General features: G+C 36.8%; 1 protein-coding gene across 9 annotated transcripts in view; it reads right to left on the bottom strand.

Moving 5' to 3' along the window:
- Positions 1-12017, bottom strand: part of CDC42BPA (CDC42 binding protein kinase alpha) — a 149016-nt gene that overhangs the window by 99058 nt on the left and 37941 nt on the right. For all 9 annotated transcript variants that reach the window (XM_027453658.3, XM_027453660.3, XM_027453661.3 and 6 more), the window contains exons 3-5: positions 8043-8134; positions 1813-1896; positions 354-449 (exon numbers count right to left, since the gene is read on the bottom strand). In XM_027453658.3, the coding sequence (XP_027309459.1) occupies positions 354-449; positions 1813-1896; positions 8043-8134 (272 nt within the window). The remainder of the gene's footprint in view (positions 1-353; positions 450-1812; positions 1897-8042; positions 8135-12017) is intronic.

Genomic DNA, 12017 nt, shown 5'->3' with positions numbered 1-12017 from the left:
ATCAGCAATGTTAATCACATAAATATAAAGCTTATGTCAGTAAACATGCTTTTATTAATCCAATTAAGCTAGAGGGGCAAATTATAAAAGAAAGTGCAGATAGATCCAGGTTTATCAATAAATTCAGAAACTTATCAATAAATGCAAAACAGTTTAGAAAACAAAATTGCATTCCTGAGATAGTAATAGCTAAAGTTTAAGTGTGTGACCACCCTCCATCCTTCATTATCTTATGCACAAACTTATAGGTGCTCACAAGGTTCAAAATACACAGTTAACGAGCTATGTTTGTCTCTCATACCACAACTAAGAATCTGAATTTCTATTCATATATACATAAGAGCAACACTCACTAAATAGTTTTCATCCTGGAATGCATAATGTAACGTTGTGATCCACTGGTTATCTCCATTCACTAATACATCTCTCTCTTCTCGAAAACATGCTGTCTGAAGGGGAGAAAAATAATTATTATAGGCTTATTTAAAATAAACAAAAGCAAACACATTTTGCAATCTGGCTATTTAATTTTTAACATCACATTTGGAAAACAAATTCAAATCTCTCTCTCAGTTAAAAAGTCATTTCCTACAATCTCCAAACATGCCAAAATCTATGAAAAATTAGGTATCAGAAGAGTTCTAGGGGAACTACAGGGGAAAGACAACAGACATCATCTACCTGGACTTGCGCAAAGCACTTGACACCGATCCACATTATACCCTTTTCTCTAAATTGGAGAAATATGGATTTAATGGATGGACCACTCAGTGGGTAAGGTAGATGGTCGCTTCCAAGAGTTGTGGGTCAATGGCTCAATGTCCAAGTGGAGCTCCTCAGGAGTCGGTATTAGGACTGGCACTATTTATCATCTTTGTTGGTGACATGGACAGTGGGATCAAGTGCAGCTTCAGCAAGTTTGCTATAACTCCAAGCTGTGTGGTGCACTCCACATGCTGGAGGGAAAGGATGCCATCCAGACAGATCTTCACAGGCTTGAGAGGTGGGCCCATGCAAACCTCGTGAAGTTCAACAAGACCAAGTGCGAGGTCCTGCACCTGGGTCAGAGCAATCCCCAACACAAATACAAACTAGGCAGAGAATGGATTGAAGGCAGCCCTGAGGCAGCCAAGATATTGCTTGCACTGTCCAAACTAAAGAGACCGTGGTCAAACAACTTTTTTTGCTTTTACTGAATTTTAGTTTTCAGAGTCTACTTTAGGCAGTTTGTTTTTAGTATGCACAGATTAAGTAGTCCAAATAAATTAAAGAGTTAGATACATGTTCCATTTTTATGCTTTAGCAATTCCGGATTTATGCTTTAGCAATGAACTTTCTGTCACTGATTTTTGCAAATGGGACATTTTTATGAAATATGCTTTCAAATTTGAAACTTTTATCTCTCTAATTTTTCAATCAGAAAATTGGACCTTGACTAAATTCTAAATACTGAGAAACTAATACACATGGTGAGTTAAAGCTCAGTAATTTCCTTATACCACAGAAAATATACTTGCTAAAGACTACTGAAATAAATACACTATAAGGTTGCTTGTATAGTGCATAATTCTTGGCCAGTTACAGAAACAGGGTACTGTATAAAACATTCAGCCCCACCTAAATCAAGTCACCATGCCACTTAACCCTTCCCATGAACTGAATTAAGCTTATTTTGATATTAATCTTCATATTGCCAATAAGTACTGAAGCACCTCCTCAATTTGAATATACCCAGAGTCTTCTCATGGAAAAAGAAGTAACAATTCACTAGAGTAAGAGGGGATGTGATTATAGAAAAAAATGTTATCTTACTTCAGCTCTCTTCAGCATCTCCCACTTATTAAGTATCTTCATGGCAAAAACCTTATCTGCATTTTTCAGTTTTACTACTGCAACCTGGAAAAGATAAACAAAAGTTAAGCCTAAACATTAAAAGACATTTTGTTTTCTTTTTATGAAGCCTTGCAATTTTTTTTCTTCAGTGTTTTGGAAACAATTTTACTATCCATGCATGTGATCATACCATCACTATCCAGAAAGAGTACCATCACAACAGTACAAGACATTTATTCTGCAAAAGCACCAAGTCTATTTTAAGTTTTCACTATGTATCACACTTTCACTACGCATCATTTTTCTAGGTGACTATATGAATGGTATTTTCTCACTATCACATTTCTTGCTCTATCATCTGCATGAAGCTGTCACTGGCTGGATACTTAATATTCGTGGACTCATCCTTCCAGTATTATACAGTAATTTCAGTTAGAGACTCACCAAGAAAAGACAACAACTTAGTAGTCAGTTTCTAAAACCAAGAAACAACTCATTCTAGGTTCTAGGCACAAATTATTACTGTAGATTTGCTGAGGTAATTTCTACTCTTTCAAAAAAAAATGCACTAAAATATATGGTAAAGTATTACTTCATAGTTTTCCACTTGAAGTTCAATGAACCCTTTTACCATGCCTCTTGTCAGTGGCAGGGAAATGCTGAAATTCACATTTTCTAGAAAAGTAAATGTAAGGAAACACAAGCTTTACTCCCCTTCACTGTTTGTTAAACATGAGATACCGTAGGCCCATCTAATAATGCATTAGCAAAGTGTACTGATATAGTCTTTTTCTGAGAATATTATAGTTTTGCGAATTTATTTTAAAAGCTAAGATGGAATATTTTTACGAAAGGGGAAGGGAAGAATTTTACATAAATGTGTTTTCACAGTTCAGGATTCCCTGGGTACAGAACGCTAAGTGTCTTAAACAAATTGGCCATCAATCTGATACACACTCAGATCAAAATGAGACCAGACCATTGTATTACCATACCAGCTGTCGAAAAGTTCAACTATCCATACACTACATTTTAATAACCATTCACCAACTAACCCATTCAGCCTCCTCCCTTTCAAATAATCCCTAAGGCTTAAGGAGATACATTTATTTCTGTGTGCACTCGGTTACAAACCAGCATGCTGTCACCCATATTATCACCATCTTCATCCTGCAGGCCAGCGACAAAAAATACTAAGGTTGGTTCCTACGTTCCTTCTGCCTCTTTCATAATCAGTAAACTAGCCATGTGTGAAGAGAAAATACAAGATCAGACAGTTTGAAGAATGCGTAATGCAAACATCTTTCAACCATCTTCAAATGTGTCATCAGCTGCAGCAGCTTCACACATATGGCAAAAGTACATGTTGAAGGATTGCAATACTGAGATGTCTAAACTTAAGCATATCTAAAAGCATAGCTCTTACTTAGCTACAGATTCCCAGACAAAGCAGCTGTCGCTTCCCATTTGTGCAGCAATACATTACCGGCCCTGCTGGTGATACTGCTGCCTGTGGGGTGAGGGGGAGGAATAAAAAAAGGGGAGAAGACAGAAAGGTAGGAGATCTACACGTTTAACCCCATTTATGAACCCAAATTTTTAGAGGTTGCTTCATGCATAAAAATTGAGGCTAAAGTCCAGACCTTGAATCCCTCGAAGTACTTTAAAATCTGACGCACAAAAAGATTGCTTAGACTGCCATTTTCTTTCATAAATAACATCCACTATTCTGCACGTGGTATCCCAAGACCGAGCAACACAATCTTCCATAGAAGGAAATCCTCCGTGGTAATACATAACCCACAATGCCCATCTGAAACCTGAGTTTCCTTTTATTCTTCTAGCAAAAACTCTAACAGGCTGTATCTGTATTGGCGTTTTTAAATGAGAAACACTGGGAGGAGAAAACCTTACCATTGAACCTAGTCAGCACTCAAACTCTATCATCGCTTGGATGACAGGGACAGCTTCTGCATAATGCAGTCTGGGACATGAAGCTACTGGGTAATTCTGCCTTCAACATTTCTAAGGATTTTGCCATTGTTGTGGACAAAAATAAGAAAGCTGGCCATAGAGTTGACTAGATTGCTGTTGCTGAGTGAAGTTTTACCAACCCCACAACCCCACCATTACCACTGTAGGACCGGCAGCCAGATGTGTGAGCAGAACATGGTATTTCTACTCCAACTTCAGGGCTTCATTTGTTGCTCTTAACATGCTCAGTAAAAGGACATTTCGCTTTTGTTTGGTCTCGGTTTCTTTGGTTGTTGTTGGGGTGTGTTTTTTTTTGACCCCCACCCAGATTTCTTAATGACATGCGCTAATTGCACAGCTGCCTCATTTTGCAGTCTCCTATACTGCATTTATTGGACACAGCTGAAAGAGACCCAGCGCTGCCTTTGGTTAACAGCTGGAGAGTAGGCTCTGTAATAATTGAGGGCTTGGTGCTTTCTGTGAATGTCTACCAGAACTGAAGAGTGACTAAAGGACAGAAATAGACTCATGTTTACCAGCTGCATTTACAATCAGGAGCAGCCTTTTAGTCTGTCAAAGGCATTCATGTTATTCCATATCCATCCCTAGCCCACATCACCCCTACCCCACCCCACACACACAAGACCACAATGAAAACAGCATCGTTTTCCTGCAATCACAGCATCTTTTTGCATGTCTGAGGGCTTCGTGGAAGTAAATTTTACTGTGCTTATTTCAGGATTTGACTGTGAAACAAAAACCTGACACTTCACCAGTGAATGATCCGAGGCGGTTTCTAATTGCAGCAAAAAATTCTGAAACACGATGACAGAGCCAGGCAGTGTTTACAAATGCATGCACACACACACGTCTCTATGCTATGAGTATGAATGCTCAAGTACACCGAGTGCTGTTTTCCCTTCCCCAGTGAAGTTGTGAAGACAGAAGAAAGGATGATCGTTCCTAAGTAGTTATCCTGAAGTACCTTGCTACTGGAATTTATTAAAATTGGACATAGTTTTTTCTTTGTTGTGGTGTTTTTTGTTTGTTTGTTGCTTGTTTTAATTATATTCTCCTGTGAGCAGCTCAACAAAAATTACTGGTATGTGTTGATGTAAACATTTTGGTTGAGTCAGATGCTTTTTCCTCATTCTTCCAACAGTTCTCTGTGTTTCTCACAGGGGGAAAGATGAAAAAGATGGGAAAGACAGTTAAGAAAACGGGGGAGGGGAAAAAAGGGCAATACTGCTTTTTCAAAAGTAGCCAGCCCACCAGAAACAAGCACCGAGTTTCAAAGTAACACACGGTGAACTAACAGCCTCACCTCTGTGGAATAACTAACGCAATCTGAGCACAACACTCCTTTGGCTTTTCTTATCAAGTCTTAGCTCTTATGACCAACCTCTGGATTGAAGGGGGTGGGAGGTGTTATTGTTCATACCTAGATGCCAAAATTCAGGAATGCTTAGTTCTCAAAGCTACAAACATCGTCTTCAAAATATCAACAACATAAACACTAATATTTGCTTGCACAACCAAGCAGTGAACATTTTTTTTAAAAGCAGAAATAGAAGGAACTGAAAAATTCGATATTATTTAGAGTCTTAAATCAGCCACATTTTTATCCTGCAGTGACATACCAATGAGAACTGTTGCCTACTGGAATCAACAGCGGTCCCTCACTTTTCCTAGCAGCCTCCTTCAACTTCCAAGTTTAAAGTCTTCTTGTTTAGGGTTGTCTGTTAAAGTTTTTCCAACCATGTGCCTGAAGCCAGCAAAATGAAAACCCTTGATGTCCACATCATGAATTTCACTGGGATAATCCTCCTCCCAAGGAAAACATTTGTGTTTTCTAAAGGCAGCACTCTTTTACTCTAAATTTTAAATAAGTACGTGTATGCATGGAGAGGGAAGGCAAAAGGAAGCATTCTCAGAGTGACATCAAGCAGGGTAAGGACTTCAAGGAAAAAGGAAAGCTAAGAACCTCTTACAGTTATAAGCAATACTTGAACTGTTTTTTGTCTACATCAAACTTTCATGAACAAAAAGGGAAATATTTATTAACTACGCAAGTTAAAAAACACTGAGTAGTGTAAAACCAAAATCAAAACAAGTCTGAGACTGTGCTAATGAAAGCTTGCACTAAAACTTCATAGTCTATGGAATTTCAGAATTATGCTGCTTCAGGAGATGAAAATTAATCTTCCCAAAAACCTAGAGAAACTTTGGTCTCATTTACAGTTTGCTGGAAAGAAACCATCTTCTGCTTAATCTGTCTCTGCAAACTATTATCTACTGAATAATAACAAATATTTTGCAGCTTAATATCATTATGGTGCTTGGTGGCTAAAGTAGCAGCAACATTTGGCAATCCTTTTTTAAACCTTGCTTATATACTTACTAGTTATTTGGAAAGAAAACTCTTAATTTCATACAGAATTTGTTTCCTAGACAAACGTCTAAGTAGGACTTTAAACTTGTATTTAAACTAGTCAGTAGACCTAACATATATGCTTGCAAATACTTTAGAAATCCCACTTTAAGAACGTATAAAGTCAAATATTTTCATTGAAAGAATTTCAGTTTTCCCCTTACTGAAGATTTTGATGATTAAGTGGTCATGCTGTCTTTCTTAGGTAGGGCATTATGAAGAAACACTGTTCCTAAAAGCCAACTACCGTGTTGTGTGGACTGTCCCCAGAAGAGGATGGGGCAAGTTACGCTCTCACTATCCATGGTATGATTCATCACAAAGAAGCTTCCTTCGAAAGCACTACAGGGGTGGGTGGGTGTGGGAATTAGCTGCTCTGGAGTTTGATGCTGATTCAGCAGACTAAAATGACCTCTTTTTGAAAGTGTAATATAAGGCAGGTTTCATGCATGATTCTTCTGACAACAAAGTACTTACACAGTGATTTTTCTTACATCCTGTATGATTTGTGCATGAACTGAGCTGCAACTACTATGGCAACACTGAGAAAGTCACTGATTTATGCAGAAACATTTGCATCAAGATGGTGAATGCAGCATTACCTTTGTGGCAAAGGTTAAGACTGAAGATGGATTATCCACGAGTGGATACTACATTACAGTAAAAATTCCTGTTCCTTAAGTACTACCTACAGAATTTTGTTCTTCCATAATCAGACTAGTAAAGCCTAATTTTTCACATTAAGCAAATATATAAGCAAACCTGAAAACTCGTCCTCGTCTGCCATCAAAGCCCCCAGAGATGCTTTTATATCAATGAAAACATAACAGTCTGAAAAACATTTCCCATTCCAGAAGAAATTAAGACATTGCTCAGAATCTTTTCCTTGTACTTTGGATTTCAGTGCTCAGATTTTTATTTTTTTTTTGAGGCAATAAGGAATAACTTCTGCAGAAGCTTTGCATATTATTCTCATTTGTTGCACATTTGGCCATCAAAAAATTCTAGGCATTGTTACACGTTTTCTTGCTCCTTCTATATAAACAGTGACTTAAGTGAAGAACAAAGCACATTCTTAATATAACTTAAGAAGGGGGGCAGAGAGCTAGTGTTTATTCATTCCAGTTTCCTCAGCCTGTATATTCTGACATCCCTAGTAGCCATAAAACTTAGTGGCGAACAGCCTTGCCTGAAACTTGAAATAAAAGATGGTTTAATCAGAAGCAGCTACTTTTTTTTTTTTTTTTTTATAGTTTGACAGTAGTAGGTGACAACTAAACCAGAACCTAACATTTGGTAAAATCCTTACAAGAAATATAGGAAAAAAAATCAAACATTAATTTTAGGAAACAAAGCAACAAGAATAGAGATATTTCTCTGTGTTCCTAGTATGTCAGTATCAGTATCTGGCAATTCAAGTTCTTGAAGACTACTTTCAGGCAATTCAGTTATTAGGATGATTGGAAAAGACTATATCTTCACACCATCAGTAACTCAGTGGTCTCTATCTGCTGACTCAAAGAACTATAGTCAAGTAAATGACTTATCAGATGGCTGAAATATGGTCTTTTAGCCCATGTGAACTTGCCTTCTCTCAAAAGTTAAGAGATTAAAAAGAGCTGTAAAGGGCTTCCAGAGAAGATACAAAACAAAATATAATTGCTTCAAGGTTTAGGTTGGCCTAAAATATCCCTTCTGCCTGAATAATGTAAAACTTACACACTGGTATGAGGCTATGAACTGTCTCTCCTCAGTGGGGCAGATCAGCAAGTATATTCAGATCCTTCCTTTTCCACAGACATACCTCACCAAAGGCTCCTCGCCCAATCACCTTCAGGATCTCAAAGTCTTCTTTATGTAGTCGCATCTGTTTCACTTTAGATGTAAACGGTTTTGCTGAAACAAGGAAAATATCAACCATTAAAAAACAAACAAACAAAAAACCACAATGAAACATAAAATGTAATCAGAGTCCTGAAAACAACAGACCATTTTGCTTATATACCTATATTCTCTAATGTAATGTAACAAAACGTAAAGATGGAAATAACAGGCAGTAGAACTAAGACAAAACTGCTGTAAAAAAAAAAATTGATTTTACCTTTATAGAAAAGGAAAAAAAAAAGTCCAATGATACAGTCTTTTGAGATCATAGACATCTACTGCATTTGTGTTTTATGTGATCAGTGATCACAAAAGGAAAGGATAATATAATGAGGAGTTCACTTTGGACAATATGATTTTCTCTGCCAAACAGGAAAACGCTATTGTATTTGATATAAAATTAAAATGCTGATGAAAGATGACAAGAAGGATAATACTGGCCTCATTTATGCATCATGCAATATTTTTTATAGACCACTTCTTCAACAGAGAGGACACTTATGGGTTAATTCTTTGCTACCGGCAGCAAGAACAGTTTTATTCACAGAATGTTATCAACACATTCAGTGGAAAATACCCTACCTGTATAAAGTGGGTTTATCAAAAAAATAGAAGAACACAAAATAAAAAAGAACCTGTCCCCCCTATATCCCCTTCCTAAATCCAACACTCCCACCTCCCCAAAAAAGAAGAACAAAACAGAAAAACAGAGGGTGGGAGGGGAGCAACAACAACCAGACTTTAATTTTTTTATGCTCCATTACAAGAATAGCATTAAAAAAAAATAATTCAAACCACCACATTTCAAGTTCATATTTCCAAGGTTTGGGTGGGAAGAGAATTAAACACGCAACATTTAACTTAATTCTCATGCTAAGAGATGATATAGGAATTACTTAACACCAGGTTGGATGTTCTCATCCAAATGGAATGATACATTGTCAAGTCAAAGATTTAATACTTACTATGTTTCAGACAAAAGAAGTTCTTTACAGTTATTGTGCCTATAAATAATAGCATTCTTTTCCCCTACGCTTTGTTTCTCTGAAGCACAAAGGGTTTAGTACTTCCCTCTTACTCTTGCAAACAATTCCACTACAGTAAATACACAACTTTATGAGGTTGACTTACTAACTTTATATTCTTAAATTGAGAGATTTAGACTCTTAAAATAAAACAAAGATAGTATATATACATACATAATATATATATATATACACATCAATTTAGCACTGTTTGTATCCATATACAAGTATCCATAAACAAAATTTAACTCAAAAAATGCATTACCTTGCCAGAGTCCATGAACTGAAAGACCAAGCACCCAGTTTGTCATTGTAGGTTTGAAATGACTTGACAAGGAAAAATGGTAGGCCAAACTATTTACAAATACACCCTCTCCATAGGCAGCTAATGAATTTGGAAATAAGGTTTTTCTTGATTATCATATAATTTGACTGTACAAGCCATTGATAACAACAATTGATATTTTTGCCCTGAAGAAGTAACATTTATTTTTAATTTTATTTTTCTTATCAGCCTTAACATGTTCTTTTTTTCTAAGATTCTTCGGATGCAATGAATCTAACATGAGTTACATTTGTTATAACTCTAGGAACATCAGTTTTTGCCTAAATAAATGAACAGACAAGTAGGTTTTAGGTCCAAATAGTAATGATGTAGCCATAAGGCACCAAGATTTGCACTCATTTTAGTGATATTTTTACCTTCAATTTATACTCGTTTTATTCAATATATTTAATTGTACAATTAAAGTGCAGGGTATTCTTTTAAAATGTAATTCAACTGAAGTATTTTTCTCAAGCTCACTGAGATCCCGAACTTTCAACCAATTTTTTAAAACATAAAAAAAAAAAAACACAGGACTTTTTTTTTAAAAAAATAATGTAAAAAAAGTCTTGCAATAAACAAAATAAGTGACAGCAAAATGTACTGCCTTACTGGGACAGCAAAAGCTGTGCTGTTCCAAGTAATTTAATACAAATATTAACACTACTGATGTCTATAACTGAACAAATTAGAACATCCTATTCAAGTCTTTTAACTTGAAAAACAACTGATTGAAAACAAACGTGTAGTTCTTGACTTCGACTTGTTTTTTGGACCATTGTAGGCCTGGATAGCATACAAGGCAAAATATCTTGTTAACAAGCAACAGCATAGCTATTTAAACCACAAAACTCTTCCTCACTTTATATTGTAAGGAAAGGCCTGTCATTCTTTAATTATTACATTTTGGATTCTTCCAGGGTTCCCATAGGGACACTGGAAAAATAAACATCATTAAAACTACTTCAGTAAAATACAACAGGCAAGAATACGTTTGGGTACAGTTTAATGATTTGTAGCATCAGTGTTAGTGGAAATGTTAGTAAACCCTAGCACATATATATAAATATATATTTTAATCATCTGTAGCATTAGAAATGTCAATGTATAGTCAAGCAGTTCTATGATGGAAGATAAAGTCCAAGAAAAGAAAAGAAAGAGGAAAAAAAGATCTGCTCTTGGAATGTACTCTAAATAGCTCGTTCCAAAACAAAAAAGAAAGGTCAATTTGCTTTATCATCTATGTTGTTTGCCTGCTGTACAAACATCTGCTGTTCTTGTGGCAACAGCCATCTCTCGCACGGAAAGTTTGGCCTAGGCAAGGGTCTTGGAAGGCAGCTCTTCAGACAGCAATTTCATACTCCAGGCTTTCCAGACTATGAGGTTCACAGGCAACTGATTTGGCAACGCCACACGAAGACAGCAAACCTCCTGGTCAGAGAAGGGTTTTCCAAATGCAATATGCTCTAAGGGGCCCCTGCAACGCTGCTCTATTAAATTATATGGGTACACAACACCCCAACCCCAGTTAACTCCCCCTTTCCATTAAGGGATTCATAATGAAGGTGACAGTTAGAAAATAATGCTCATTTTCAGAAAGAGCAGCAGTTTCCTTGACTGGTAATAGTGCCTGTCTGCAGCACTTTGAGGACACTTATTAGCATTACTTACGGTATATTTAATACCAAGGGATTTAATTTTTAAACTCATGGGGATAAAAGTCCATCTCTCCTTCTCCCTTCCTCACTGCAGAGAACTAGAGCTGCTGTATGCACAGGGTTAAATTCAATCAAGGTGAGATGAGGATCACAAACTGCTTAGAGAAAGCACCTGCAGGCTTGGAGCAGCAATTTAAAATGTGCACTCACAGTTGATTTAAAAATAAAACAAAACAGAACAGGGCAATATTAAGGAATTCTAAAATTCTAGAGATTTAGAAACTAAAAGCTGAATCCACCACAACTGTTAAAACCAATGGTGAAAGTTCATTGTAACAGAAACAGGGAATTGAAAAGGAAAACAGCCTATATCCATCAGCTAGTTTTCTATCTCAAGAGAAAACCCCTTTCCTTCATCAGTTAAAAATAATTATAAATCATACGAAAGATTCATAGAATGGCTTGGGTTGGAAGGGACTTTAAAGATCACCTAGTTCCAACATCTCTGACACCTCAGGTTGCCCGAAGCCCCATCCAACCTGGCCTTCAACACCTCCAGGGATGGGGCATCCACAGCTTCTCTGGGCAACTTGTGCCAGTGCCTTACCACCCTCTGAGTGAAGAATTTCCTCCTAACCTCTAATCTAAATCTCCCCTCTTTTAGTTAAAAACCATTCCCTTTGACCTGTCATTATCTGCCTGAAAAAATGCCACTTTCCATCTTTTTTATAAGCCCCCTCTTCAGTATTGAAAGGCTGTAATGGGGTCTTCCCAGAGCCTTTTCTTCTCTATCAGCCTTTCTTCACAGGAGAGGTGCATCACCTTGCACTTGGCTTTGTAGAACCTCATTAGGTTCACATGGGTCCACTTGAAAAAAATAATATAAA

This window comes from Anas platyrhynchos, chromosome 3 (assembly GCF_047663525.1).
Source record: "Anas platyrhynchos isolate ZD024472 breed Pekin duck chromosome 3, IASCAAS_PekinDuck_T2T, whole genome shotgun sequence".
NCBI lineage: Eukaryota > Metazoa > Chordata > Aves > Anseriformes > Anatidae > Anas > Anas platyrhynchos.
The sequence above is the reverse complement of the archived record's forward strand: the minus strand, read 5'-3'. Positions and strand labels throughout refer to the sequence as shown.